This window comes from Hyaena hyaena, unplaced genomic scaffold (genome assembly GCF_003009895.1).
Source record: "Hyaena hyaena isolate Hyena2069 unplaced genomic scaffold, ASM300989v1 scaffold_846, whole genome shotgun sequence".
In the NCBI taxonomy this organism is placed as follows: domain Eukaryota; kingdom Metazoa; phylum Chordata; class Mammalia; order Carnivora; family Hyaenidae; genus Hyaena; species Hyaena hyaena.
The window spans coordinates 602,314-617,171 of NW_024081478.1; the positions used below are offsets into that span (position 1 = coordinate 602,314).

General features: G+C 36.7%; 1 protein-coding gene across 1 annotated transcript in view; it reads right to left on the reverse strand.

Moving 5' to 3' along the window:
* The window catches only part of LOC120222181 (transmembrane protease serine 11E-like), a 29,230-nt gene extending 23,197 nt beyond the window's left edge, over positions 1 to 6,033 (reverse strand). The window contains exons 1-2 of the mRNA XM_039219893.1: positions 5,927 to 6,033; positions 4,148 to 4,272 (exon numbers count right to left, since the gene is read on the reverse strand). Of these exons, the coding sequence (XP_039075824.1) occupies positions 4,148 to 4,272; positions 5,927 to 6,033 (232 nt within the window). The remainder of the gene's footprint in view (positions 1 to 4,147; positions 4,273 to 5,926) is intronic.
* Between the last annotated feature and the right edge of the window lie 8,825 nt (positions 6,034 to 14,858).

The window sequence follows — 14,858 nt, forward strand, 5'->3', positions numbered from 1 at the left end:
ATTTAACTTTTTTTTTTTAAAGAGTCAAAAAAATAAAGTGGACTCAGAAGTTTCCAAAGAGTAAATGTACTATTATATTCCAAAAGTAGATTTCTTCCAATTCAGGAGACTGCATATCAATTCTGGCCACAGGGACTAGAGGGTAAAAAAATGTGTTTGGGCTAAAGAAGGAAATGAGGGTAGGAATGAAAATGCTTGGTTTTCAGTCAAGGAGCTAGAGCTGCTATCTGGCATAACCTTTCAGGGATACTTGGTTTCACCTGGCTCCCTTGTCACTCCATTTATATTCTCCCACCAGCCACAAGGATTGTCCTGTTTCCTTAGCCATTGTCTACACTTTCTGCATCAGTTTAAGCAGCCCACATTCTGGGGTGGCTGAAAATTAATGCAGTATTCATCTACCTTTCTATACCTGAAGCAAGCACGGAAACTTAAGAAGATTTTTTCATTCAACAAATATTAATGCCAACTACCTTTTCTATGAAAGACTCTGTGTTGAGTATTTAAAATATAATGGTGATCAAGACAGTTGTGTGTGGTTATTGTAGGATAATGGAGTGTGCTTCACCCAATCTCAGTTTCTCTCCTCTTCTGCTCTCTTGCTTTTCATTCTTTCCTTCTTCACTTGAGCCCCAGAGGAAAGGGAAACTAACACTGAGCATGTGTGCCCCAAGCATATTCACATATCTCATTTAATTTACCATAATCCCCATGGGAAGGCAGTCTGTCCACATTTAACAGATAAAGACTACCGTCTCAGAAATGTAAGTAAATTGCCCAACTCTAACATGACATAGCCAGAAAAGACAGAACTGGATTTCAAGTCAAGCTCTAACTTTCAAAGCACAAACTTTCTTTACATTCTTTACTTTCTTTATTTTCCTACCACTTCTTGGAGTGGGAAAACCAAACCCATTCACTGAAACTGTAGAAGCTTCTCCTACATCAGAATTTGGGGGGAAAAAACTACTGGTAAATTTCAGAACATCCTAGCCATCCAAAGGACTTGGTTGGATTGACAAGGCTAGGGGACAGCTAGGGAATGGTCCATGATGCAAAAGACGATGGAGGTCAGCCTGAAAAGTCAGGACCTCCTGGAAATTAGACACCAAAGTGAGGTGCTAGAGAGTTTTTGCCTATTTCCCTCTTTCCTTACCTTCCTTTCAATGAATGGTCTTTCCCTGAAAGGCATGAGTGACCTGAAATGAAGACAGTCCCTGGAAATATACATAATCCCAAGTAAAGTTTATAATTTATAAAATTATTGAACATTGGGCCTAAATTGGGCCTAAGAATCTTCATTTCTACCAAGCTCCCATGTAATGCTACTGGTGGTGGTACTCAACCCCTCACTGAAAAGTAAGTATCTAGAGAGGAGAACTGACTTCTACATATCAGTCTTATTCTTCTTTAAATTATTGGATTGACTTTTTGATACTGCCATTTGTATAAACCAAATATGGTCTAATGCCAACAATTTCATATGCTTCAATCAAATGAACAATTTATCCATAGTCAATATTTTACTTTGCTCAAGAGACTCAAATAGGTCACTAAGCATCAAAATATATTCCCAATTGCCAGAATTATGTGGCATGTGTAGCTGTTGGAAAATATTATTGAGGAATATTAACAGAAAGTAATAAAAATAAGGATGAACACTAGTTTGCTGATAATTTTCTAACAAGTTCATAAATCTGTAACTTATAAGGATATTGCTCATAATAGAGTCACCTTCTGTCATACAATTTTCAAAAGAGCAGAAAGGCAGGCCCAAAGGCCACTGGACAGAAGCTGCTCACGCAATTCTATGCTGTCTTGGGCTTTATGCCAAAATGATGGGTTTTTTCAAGTCAAATTACCTCCATCTTAATCTGTCTGCTTCTGTGATTATTTGGCTTAGTTTAGTTATCTAGGTGTGCCAACTCCTCAGTGCTCATGTGCTATATCCACTCTGTCCTTTGCTTATATCTCCAAACAGAGGACAGGTCATACACGTAAGACAGTAACACATCACAACAATAGCTATTTATTCAGGTGTGCTGTGTGGGCAGTGGACGTTGGGTGTTCCATATTACTGTCTGCACTGATCATCCAAATAATAGGATCCAGGAACAGGTTACTGGAAAAATCTTGCCAGGTTTTCATTTTATGCATGTGAGTAAGATTTGTAAGCCTTATAATGCATGGCTTGGGAAGAAGCAAAGGGGAAATAGTAAGTAACATTTTCTTTCCCACTGAGGTGATAAGACATCTAGCATTACTAGGAATTCCATGTTAAGTCAGACAAACCAAAGAATGCCCCCATGAAGATATCATACATATGATTCACTAATCTTTTTTTTTTTAAGTTTATTTATTTTGAGAGAGACAGAGACAGCATGAGCAGAGGAAGGGCAGAGAGAGAGAGAGGGAGAAAGAGAATCCTAAACAGGCTCTGCACCATCAGCACAGAGCCCATCCCAGGGCTCAAACTCACAAACCATAAGATCATGACTGGAGCTGAAACCAAGAGTCAGATACTTGACAGACTGAGCCACCCAGGAGCCCCTCACTAATCTTTATCATTCAGTATTCATTAAATATTAAGCATTTAATATGTGTCAGGATTCTGCTAAGTTCTGGGAATACAAAAGTGAACCAAACATAGTGCTAGGTATCTGTAGAGAGAAATAATGATACTTTTAATGAGACTCAATATATTCATAACAGAACTATAGAATTATAAAGTTATTTTTTCTGTTCTTTTTTTTTTTATTAAAAACATGCTCCAGAGAAATCATCAAAATATGGATACTCCAAATTTAAGGATTTGTGTGTGGGAAAATTCTACCAAAACAAGTATTTACTTTAAATATTTATACATTAAACTACCCAGAAATGATCCAGCTTGTTGTAGAAATTGAGATTGGATTTGAGATTGGAACTGAGATTATGTCTGTTGGTGGAAGAAGATAACCAATTTACAGATCATACTGTGGTAGGGTCCCCTCCCTAAGGAAAGAAAAAACAAAAACCCTCAAGGCAACCTGGCTATTCATGTACTTGACAACATCCCTCCCAACCTTGTAACATGAGACCACTTAATCAGACGACATGTTTGTATGTTACCATATGTGGGAGACAAGTAAAAAATATACTGAAAACTATGCCACATGGCATTCGTGGCTCAGTTCTTTGGGTACGAACCCAACTGAGGGGGGCTGGCAGGAATAAAGTTACTTCCTGGAAAGGAAAGCCTCGGTGTCATGACTCTCTGTGTGAGAATCCTGCTTACAATACTGTCTCTTTTACAGGAAAGCAACTTGTGCAAATTTCCAATTAAATTAGAATCAAGTGATTAGCTTCTTTGTTCACAGTGTCTTGACATCAAAGAATTAGCCAGTCACTAAGGGAGGTATTAAGCCAATAGGTCATAGTGGAGTCAGGCAATTACAACCCTGGGCAAAGGAGAGGGAAACTTCAGAAAGGTTGTTATACCCTGGAAGAATAGTCCTGAAGCACCATGGTGGCCTTTCTAATAACATAGCACACTCATGGTTCTTCTAGCTGTGAGGCACCTGATTACCAGAGTGAGCCTCTTTTTAATTAACCTTCTCAGCATATCCTATTCTCTTTAATCACATGTAAATCTCCCAAGAGGAGATTTAAAATAACAGAAATAGGCACTTATTCAACAATATATCATTATGAGCATTTATTTCTAGCTTACTCATACAGAATAGAGCCTACTTCTCTCTGATCCTTGATTATGTAATTAATTTATTGAGCTCTCAGGATTTCAATAAGTTGGAATGATTTTAAATCAAGGTGATTGCCCTATGTCTTCAAACAACTCAACACAGTGGACTCAAGCTCTCCTATGGTCTTCCCTATTTAATATTTGCTTATCGCTTATTAACGAATATCAAAAACTAGCATGCTATTCCCAGGAGGAAGCATTGCTACATCAAAGATAGATGAAAGAATCCTTCTTGGCTTGTGAGGATTAAGTAAGAGACAGGTAGGTAAAGAATTCTTTGTACCAGCTATACAAGTGAGTTGTAGTCATGAATGAATAGGCCTAAGGCAAATCAAAACTGGACTGCACATGAGGAAATATTTGATTTGGGGTAAATCACATGATGCCAGGGCAGCCCATACTTACTGTATCTCACGTAATGAACAATAAGTCCAATGCACACTGCCAGGACAATCAGGGATATAAAGGTGATGAGGCCAATAACCCAGGGCTGCAAACAAGCTCTCTTCCTGACCTTCGCCACAGCTGGCCTGAGAAAGAAAGCAAATAAATGGGTTATATCACAGTGTGTGCCACGCCCGCTCCTTAGTTAAAGCAGACATTTCTGGGGAATTCAGGACACTCGTGTGGTAGAGTACTATTTTGGTTTAGAACATGTCCCAATCCTGGCCTCTGGTTGCCTGACCTTAGGCAAGTAATTTGACATCTCTGTGCCTGTTTCCTCACCCATAATGTGAAGATGACAATGATAGTACATATCTCATTGGACTGTTGTAAGGATTATATGAATTGCTATATATAAAGTGCCTACCACAGTGCCTGGCATGTAGAAAGTGCTATCTAACTGTTGGCATGTAGAAAGTGCTATCTAAGTGTTAGCTATCATTTACTGAGCTGGCTAGGTTCAAAATACTGAGTTAGGTACTGTAGGGACTATGAAAATGTTTAAAGCATATTTCTACCACTCTAGAATCTTAAATGGCCTATGAAACATATTACAGCTTGATCTATACTAATTCAGATAGAATTTCTTTCTTTTTTTTTTTAATATTTTTATTTATTTCTAGGAGAGAGAGAGAGAGAGAAAAAGAGAGAAAAGGAGAGAAACAGAGAGAGAGGGAGTCACAGACTGAAACAGGCTCCAGGCTCTGAGCTGGCAGTCAGCACAGAGCCCGACGCGGGGCTCGAACCCACGAACCGTGAGATCATGACCTAAGCGAAAGTCGGACGCTTAACCGACTAAGTCACCCAGGCACCCCTAGAATTTCTAATTCTATTCTCCTTCCATTTTTCTAATTTATTTCCAAACAAACTTTGAGGATACACATGAAAGATACTTAGAACTCTCTTCCAAAGAACCTGTTTGACTCTAAACTTCAGTAATCCTACAAGAAATCCCTTGTGTATAAGATTCCCTCAACCTCTCCCATCTTTTCTTCCTTCAGAAAAATGTTTGTCAACCAGGTTTTTGTTTAACCATAGTTGCTATTCCCTTGTGTTATAAAGTTGCTAAGCAAACTCCAAAGCTGGAGAAGATAAAATAATAAGTTAGAGTTGGCTAAGGAGTTTGAATATGATGCTGTTATTTTAAATTTCTTGAGATAGTGGTAGAATCATTGGCATGAGTGCCTGTCTCCAGAGCACTGTCTGGTACGTGAGGACTGGCGACAAAGTGTGGTGCTATCCTGGAGGAACACAGGAAGTTCAATCAGAATAAGGAGGATTCTGAGTCCATCTCTTTCCTTAGCAGCTATGCTACTTGGACAAATCATTTAAACTCTGAACTAATTTCCCCATTCATCAATAAGGGACAAGGTAGCTATTCTATCTAAAGCACGTGATTGATTGTAGAATCCTGCATGATATCATGAATGTGAAAACTTCTTGCAAACTGGAAACCATTTTGCAATAAATAATTTTTGCTTACAGGAATCAAGGGAACTCTGTTTCCAGTTATGTAGGAAGAGGAAGTGATATCATTTTGGTCCCTATCATACTTCATCACACCCTGGCTCTGCCTCGATGTTTTATTCTGTGGGAACATTGTCACAGAAGTCAATACTGTCATCATGGCTACATCTGCCCCTCCTGAAGACACTGAGATATAGGGAAAGGCTCCAGAGATTCTATTTGGTCTCCTCCCTTGTTCCTGTGACTTTCCTCTGGGACTATAGTCAAGGAAACTTCATCTTCCTCTCCCCAGTCTCTTCAATCTTCAGTTCTCCCTTGAGTAATATCCAAACATCTGATCCTAGAACAGCAATTACTGCAATATAAAAAGACTGCGCCATGAGGAGGTTGTTATTTTTTATGTGCAAGTGTACCTAAACCTAAAAACTGATCCCTGTACCTTCATTTCTGAATGCTTGCTATTCATCTGTTGCAGAAGAAAGGAGATGAATACAGCAGACGTAAGCAAAACTTTGGGGGGAATCTGGGGAAGGAAAGGCTTCTCAACAAATGTCAAAATATGTCAGGTGAAGAATATGAATTTGTAATTGTTGGAAATGTGCTATAGTTATCAAAAATATGTGATCGCTAGGTAGAGTTGTGAAATATGGCAGAAGTTCTCATTGTTCTATGATAAATTTTAATCAAGACAAAAGTAAAACAATACAGCCATTAAATTGATGGGGTAAATCTAGAAGTATTAACATTCAAATAATCGATATATTTTAATGAAAAAATGTTGTAGAAAAACATGCATTCTATGTTCCGTTTTTTTTAAGTAATGAAACTACGTGTGTGCATAGCAAAATGTAGAGCAAGAGACACAAAATTACTAATAGCAAGAAGTAGAATAGGAGAAATATGAGAGAAACTTTCATTTTATTTACTTTTTGTGTTATGATACATTCATTTTTTAAAACCAGAAACATAATAGTTTTTGAATTAAACAAAAGAGTGAGATTTTTAAATTAACAAGATTATACATGTCTTTTTATGGATTTCTCATCACTATAGTGCTCAAGGTACTGTCTTGATCTCCATGATTCACAAAGATTTTGGTGACGCCCTGTCTTTGTTGACTTTGAAAGAAACAACAGAGACAGCACAGCACAAGGAGGAAAGGGAATCTATCAAAAACACTTTGAATAAACAATTAAGAGAGTCTGATTCTAAGTCCTGCCACCAACTTATTTATTTTATAATCTTGTACCAATAGATTCAATTCTCTCTCTTATTTTCTCCATGTCAAAATGAGAGAGAATAATTTCAGACCCCACCTAATGTGATGAGCTATATAGAGGTTAAAATGATAAAGTTTTTTTTTATTACTTTGGGTTTACAAGCAGGAAACAGTCAGCAAGGACTATTATTATTATCATTATTTTCATTATTAATAATAATGGTAATGACCACATTGCTGAGATGTTGGTCATCTGAAACATTATCTCTGCTCTTCCCAGTCTGTATGGCATTGTTTTTCAAACTGATTTACTCTGTTTCTTAATTACTTTTTTGTTGCTCTCTCAGCGAGAGACTCAATACTGAATTATTTCTAATTATGCGTGGTTGAAGTATGCTCAAAAGAAAATAGGTAACATGGAAAAATAAATAGACACTTAATGTAATTAACCCCTCGTGTACATAAATCCTTGTCCAATCATTATTGTTGCCTGTTGAAACTTATCTGAATCTATTCATGTAAAATCACCTTAAGAGACCAGATAAATTCGATTAGTTTCAGTGGTATCAAGTTTCCTTTTTTCTATGATTTTTCTTTTCAGTTTGAGGACATGGGTGATTAGACAATGAATATGACAAGTGAATATAGCAGACAAAATATGGGTATACTTTTATAAGCCTAAAATTGCCAAAAGACAAACAATGTGTCCAGAGTTGTATTACCATTATCACTTCCTAATGTGTCATTTTTAGAATAGTACTAAAAGAGGAAAGCAGAGATAACAACAAAAAAGGCAAGGGCCACAAAAAAGATACTAAGGCAAATAAACCTCATGGCAAGCACTGGAGAGTAAGTCAGGGCTCACGGTGCTTCAAAGGAAAGTTTAGAACAAGCCCCTACATAACACCACCATCATAGACTGATTAACAATGGATCTCAAACCCTTTGCTCACTCTCTGTAACAGTAACCAGAACTGATATTCTTAGTCTTCATGTTTAACCAGCCCAGTCCAGCTGAGATGTTTTGAATGAACATGTGAATGAACACGGCATCTATAAAGCTGGTGGTTCCAAAGCATTATTATCAACTACTTAAACCACAGGTCAGCAAACTCTTCTGTGAAGGTCCAGATAGAAAGTATTTTAGGCTTTCTGGGCCACACATTTTCTGTTGCAACTACTCAGCTCTGCCCCTGTAGCCCCAGAGCAGCAATCGACAATATTTATAAACAGATGAACATGGCTGTGTTCCAATAAGACTTTATTTCTGTACACTGAAATTTGAATTTCATATTAATTTTCACTTGTCATGAATATTTTTCCTTTTTTGATTTGTTTTCAACCACGTAAGTATAAAAAGCATTCTTAGCTCAAGCACTGTGCAAAAACAGGTGGTGGGCCAGATTCGGCTCTTGGCCCATAATTTACTGATGGTTGACTTAAGCAATAGCCTGCAAGTCAATGCAAATTGTGTTGGGAAGATAGGATAATCTTTTCATTTTCCAGTCTCATCTGCATGGCAAATTTAATGTAATCTGTCTGCAATCCCATTGTCACTGACATTATTCTGGAATTCTCATTAAAACTTTTCCTGCATCTTAACAATAGGTTTCTTTTCTGTCTTTCCAATCTCTGAATCACTCTCCATTTCAGTAAGCTATCTCTCTAGAAGTGATATAGCCAATGGTTAAGACTACTAGCCACCCAGATTGGCCTTAGTTAGCCTGACAGTCCCCCTTTTTCCCATGAGCTTTTGGACTCTTTGCCTCTGCTTCTGCTGCCTCCTAGGTGGGGTAACAGAATTTATGCTCTGCTTGCGTCATAAAAGCTCATGTATATTTAAGAGGCAGTTCAAATAGTCCCCTCCACCTCAGTTAGATCTATGTCTCTGCTCCTGAGCATCGTGTTGAAGTATCTATTCTGAGCTCCTTGAGGATAGGGACTGAGCCTTACTTATCTCTGTATTCTCTGACCTAGATATGTTCACAGAGGGAATGGAAGTTGAGTAAACCAAATTAAACTGATTGTCAGTACCTTAGTGTAGGTTTTACTCTCTCTCAAAGCACTCTAGTCTGCCTTAGTCTGAGAATACTTGGCATTTCACACACAAGGAAAGACAGGTCAGACATTGTGAAGAATAATTACTATTTAAGTAAAACCTGATTTCCATAAAGCACTTTATATAATGAGCAAGCCATTACACAAATATTTGTGGTTAATATTTCTACTTCACATGAAAACTTAGGATTTTCCAACTGTGATTTGATCTATCCACTGTAGAGTATTACCATAGTACAGAAAGTGATAAATGCAAATAAGGGAGATTAATTTCAGGAAACATGCTATTTGGGCTATTGAATGTCTGTATATTACAACATCAAAAGAAAACCATAAAGGAAGATACCACAATAAAGTAACAACTAGGTACCTTATGACATTGCTAATCCTCTAAATCAGCACTCAGGATTTCAAATATCAATTAGTAAATATTTATTCAATCTTTATTATGTTTTGGCACCCACTTATTTCTTTAGCTTATTGAGTTGTGCCTGATTGTCCTATCCACACAAATACCTCAAGTGCTTTCTCCTCTGTGGAAGACCCCTACTAATAGGCATTGGAGAGATCTTTACTTTTTCTTATACTTTGTAGAATGAGAATATAAAAATATACAGGGTGGAATTAACATTTGTATATGTGTGCATAGGTCATATGTTTTTATTGCTTTTTTTAAAGAAATACAAATTACTTCTTATAAAATCACAGATAACGTATTTCTGTGCCGTCAACTGTTACACAAGTCTAGAAAGTGTCTAACAACATCAACCAGACGTTTGGACTGAATTATGTGTGCATTCTCAAGAATGATAACTATGGAAAATCCTCCTAGAGAAGCTACAATTACAACAAAGTGGTAGTCTAATTACCAGAAAACATTTTCCATTTTCTTTTCACAGCACTAAGATAAATGGTGAGAAGCTCACTGTTTTTATTATAAATGTTTTTATTTATATTCCATCTTGTTCTAGATTGGCTTAAGGTAACTGAAAAGGACATTGGATATAGATATAGATATAGTTATATAGACATAGGTATAATATAGTATATATGGTATTAAATTTAGAGATGAAAAGGGCACCTGGGTGGCTCAATCAGTTAAGTGTCCAATTTGAGCTCAGGTCATGATCTCACAGTTTGTGAGTTTGAGCCCTGCATTGAGCTCTCAAATGTCAGCGTAGAGCCTGATCTTCTGTCCCTCTCTCTCTCTGCCCACCCCCCCCGCCTCTCTCTCAAAAATAAGCAATTTTTAAAAGTTTTAAATTTAGAGATGCAAGAAGAAGGCAAAACATGAGTGAGGCCACAAAATTTGTAGCTGACCAGCAGCCAACTCAAAAATAAAAATAAACAAAGCAAACAAGCAAACCATGTTCAGGTACATTCTTCATGGCAAACGTAACATAAACACTGAGCAATTATTCAGTAGCAATACAACTATTTTCCTCACCCCCCAAAAAATACTACGTAATGTAATAAATTATAATCTCCACAATATTCCTAGCATTGAAACAAAAATTAGTCTTATAACATTCTTAGCAGATTGGCAGATGACACCAATTACTATTTAGTAAAAGCAATTTGATGGGGGGAGGGGAGCAGTGTAAAATCATTCATTCCAAGCTCTATGATAATTTTTAAAAATATATAACAATCCATCCTTAATTTTATTGAAATGGCTCCATAATGGGATTTCACATGATAAAATATCTTAAGATTATTGAAAGTACAGGCATAAAAACATAGTATTAGTATAGTAATAAATACAGCACTTAGTACAGTAGGAAGTTTTAAACAGACATTGTGAATAAACAATGTGACAGAAAACCCTACCACTCATTAACTATAAACTTAGGCAAAACCCATAGCTTAACCATTCCTGTATTTAACCAACCATAAAACTCAAGTGATAATATTTTTTCTGGCACTTAATTTAAAAGGAAGTTTAAAGATCACATATGTGATCATTAAACTCTGCTAAATACATGTATTATATTAGTGGCAAGTATTAGTGGCAACTCAACAGTAAGGAATGTCTCTGATCTCCATTGTGTGATCATCAAGGTATTTGTTAAGTTCTGAGACAGATATGGTGCAGCACAGGAAACTACAAACTGAAATTCAGGTTGACACTTTGCCTGACCTCAAGAAATATATAATCACAGGTGGATGTGGTGCAACAAAATTTAAAGATATTAATAAGTAATTAGGTATAGGTTTATAAACCTATAAATTGAGCTATTTTAATCTTTAATCCCATTAATACATTTGCCTTCTTTTCCTCAAACTCTTTCCACTTCAGGATGATAAATTGGCACGATCTGAGTAAGGAACTCAAAAAGCAAGTTTCCCACAGAAATGTTGACAAGGGATGCCACTGTAGCTAGTGGTAGGAATTGTTCACACTTTAAAGTGTAAAAGAAAATAGGAATTAACAGGAGGTGTATGAGAAGAAAAATAGTTGAGAAACCTCAGTTTTGGGCCCTTCTGAAGCTGTTAATATACAGACTTTCAGAAACTTTTTATAACATTAGATATCTTCCTACCAAACCTTTCTCATGACTTTGTTTAGATACCTCCTATGAGAGTTGGCATGAAATAGAAATAGCTCTGAACTATATAAGACCAGTGACCTGCATCTTAGTCCTGAGGGTTCTTGCTTAAGGATTATGTCCTTTCTGGGATGCTAGGGTGGCTCAGTCAGTTAAGCATCAGACTTCAGCTCAGGTCATGATCTTGTGATTCATGAGTTCGAGCCCCACATTGGGCTTTGTGCTCACAGCTCAGCCTGGTGCCTCCTTCTGATTCTGTGTCTCCTTCTCTCCCTGCCCCTCCTGCACTAGAGCTCTATCTCCCTCTGTCATTCAAAAAAATAAATTTTTAAAAAATCTAAGGATAAAGTCCTTTCATCTAAGTCTGAAGTTTCTCAGCTGAAAAACCTGAGAGCATATCCAACATCACACAAGCCCCAGCATCTCTTAATCCCCAACTTGTACCATGCTACACGTGCTCTCATTTTCTTCCTTTGTTAAAAAAACAAAGGGGACTTAACTGATCTAAATGCTCTTTAATTTCCACCAAAGTTAGTGTTCCATGTCTCAGGTGACTTAAAAATGCTTAATATTTTTATCATGAAAATTCAGCATTTATCAAACAAGTAGCTTCAATTTAAAATTTAATAATTTGCTCTGGTTGCCACATTCCAGGTAAGTGGAACAAAGTAAGGGACTGCAAGTGATTTGAAAACAACCCAAGTTTTAGAAGAGGAACTCATAAGACGTATTTATTGCCTGCCTCCTAAGCTGGTTTAAAAATCCCTAGACCTATGAAATTTCATTTTACATAAAACAGTAATGGCCTTTAAATTGGAATGTGTCTGTTAAAACACATGCTAAGACTCTATGGTGTCCTCCAGGTTGCTATTTCCCTGGTAAACATGGTAAGCCACAATCAAAGAATCCTTCCCGTAGTCTAGAAACTCCTCTTTATAATAAAACCCTGTCTGAATTAATTTGTCAATGAAGGACAATTGGAAAATTACGGATTCCTTTAATGTTTATAATATTCTTACAGATGTGAGACTTCTTGATTAATGAATTCCCTGCCTCAGTCGCTGACCTGTAATATATGAAAGTATTGGATCTTAACTTTTGAATGGAGCACAGGATTTATATACTTATTTTAATAATACCTTAATATATTGCCATTTTAATGATAATATATAATGAAATATGCTCAGATTCATATTAGAATAAGGTAGAAGTTGCTGTCCACATCAATATCATAAAATTATAAGGAAAGTGTTTTTTATCCCAAAGAATCAAATATTTTCAGTTACCAACACCCATGGCTTTAATTTGTATCTATATGCTGATGGCTACCAAATCCATAACTGTAGCTCAGATCACTTTGCTAACTTTAGACCCATGTATCTACTGCCTGCTGTTCATCACAATAGGATACACCTCTCATTGTTCAAACTTAACATGTCTGTAGTAGATACTTGTAAATATCTATCCCTAATATTTTCTTCTAATAATAGAATTTTTGGTATTTGATTGAGCACATGGCCATCTGGAAAATAGAATAGTGTCTCTTGTCCATAGGAGTCACTATGTGGGTAAGTTCTGACTAACGAGTCTCTATTCCAGTGAGTGGAATCCTGATGTGCATTTCATAGCTAGAATGCATATATGCTAGTTGGAGCTCAGGCAATCATATTGGACTGTGATTTAGAGGACATCTATTCATTGCTGATGGGACAGCACCACAGCAGGAGTTTAGATTCCTGATTACTTTGTTAATCTCCTCACAGGTTTACCTGTTTGCTCCCAGACCTGTTTATATTAATTCCACTTTATATAAGCCTTTGTTACCCTAAATTTCTTGTCACTCCTACATAGCTAAATCCGATGCTATTACAATCTGCAAAACAGATGAATTGCAATCAAGGTAAATTGCCACTTTTATGTAATTATCTTTGTGAAAAGAGAATGTCAAGAAACATATTACTAACTTTTTTATAGTTTCTGTATGCGGGAAAGATGATAAAATATTTTTAGCTAATATTCTCTAACAGCTGATTTTAAGATACTCTTGATTATGCTCTATGACTTTAAACAAATGATTTCCATTTCCATGTCTGGGCTTTGGCATCAAACTCATTAGCATCAATGAGTTTGGATTTAGTCCTGGCTCTGCCTCTTACTAGCTAGGTGGCTCTGAAATTACTCACTCTCTCTAGGTCTACATTTCCCCACCTATAAATTGGGCTAATGATAGACCTAAGTATAGGATTCTTCTGAGGATTAGACAAAATAACACCTCTAGAACAATTGGTCTCAGACCAGGCACATAATAACTGTTGGCTCTTTCATTATTTCCACCATAATAATGAGAAATTAATTTGTTTTCAAAGTGGGCTGTAAAAGCCCTCAAGTTGTCTCACACATGCCTAAGGGGATAAGCAGAAGACAGAGGAAGTAAGGCTCCTGAGTCTTAGTGCCACTTCACCCAGAACAACTCTGCTCTGTGTATCAGGGCTTTGCTTCGGCCTTATGTGTAAAAAGAAATTCAGTTCATAAGGATGTATGTTTAAACTCCAGCTCTACCAATCACTTCCTCAGAGATTTGGAAGTCTTGGTCTTCCTAATCTTTGGTTTCCCTACCTGTAAATTCATGGTACTGTTAAAATTATCTACCTTACAGGGTAGTTGATAAGTACCAAATAAGAAAATATCTGGTGGAATCACCTATACAGAGTATACACATATTTTCCCTGCTATAGGTACCCTCTCTGAATTTTGCTAAATGCAACCTGACAAGCTTTTAAAGTGAACAACTAATTTTTAAAAGGCCATATATTTCTATACATATACAAATGGTAATAATAATAACAACAGTAGTATTTCCTGGGTCATGTAGACACCTGTGTTAATCTAACTCTTCTACTTCACAATATTGGATTCAGTTTACTGGTGAACAGGAAAAACAGATTCTATCTCTAGTATTGACTGACTCACTCATTCCTGTAACCACATGCAAATTACCTAATCTTTGAACATTGTATCCCCTACTTTATAGAACACAGATAGCAATGCTTCCTATTTGCCAGGAGGAAAACTGAGAAGACTACCCATTGAATAATAACATTGTTGCTTGTAAATTTAGCTTTTCTAGCTTTTGACACAATGAGATGGTTAAATCATCCCTGTAGTAGAACCACTGTGGAAGATACGGAGACTTGAGGAGGGTACAACATTGTGGTTAAGAGCATAGGTTTAGAGTCAGATAGACCTAGGTTAACTCCCAGTTCTGCCATGTTTTACCTCTGAGCAAATGTGTTACCAACTGAGCCTCAATATCTTCATCTGTAAAATGGGTATAATAATATAATCATAGGTTGTTATAAAGATTAAATACTCATGATGT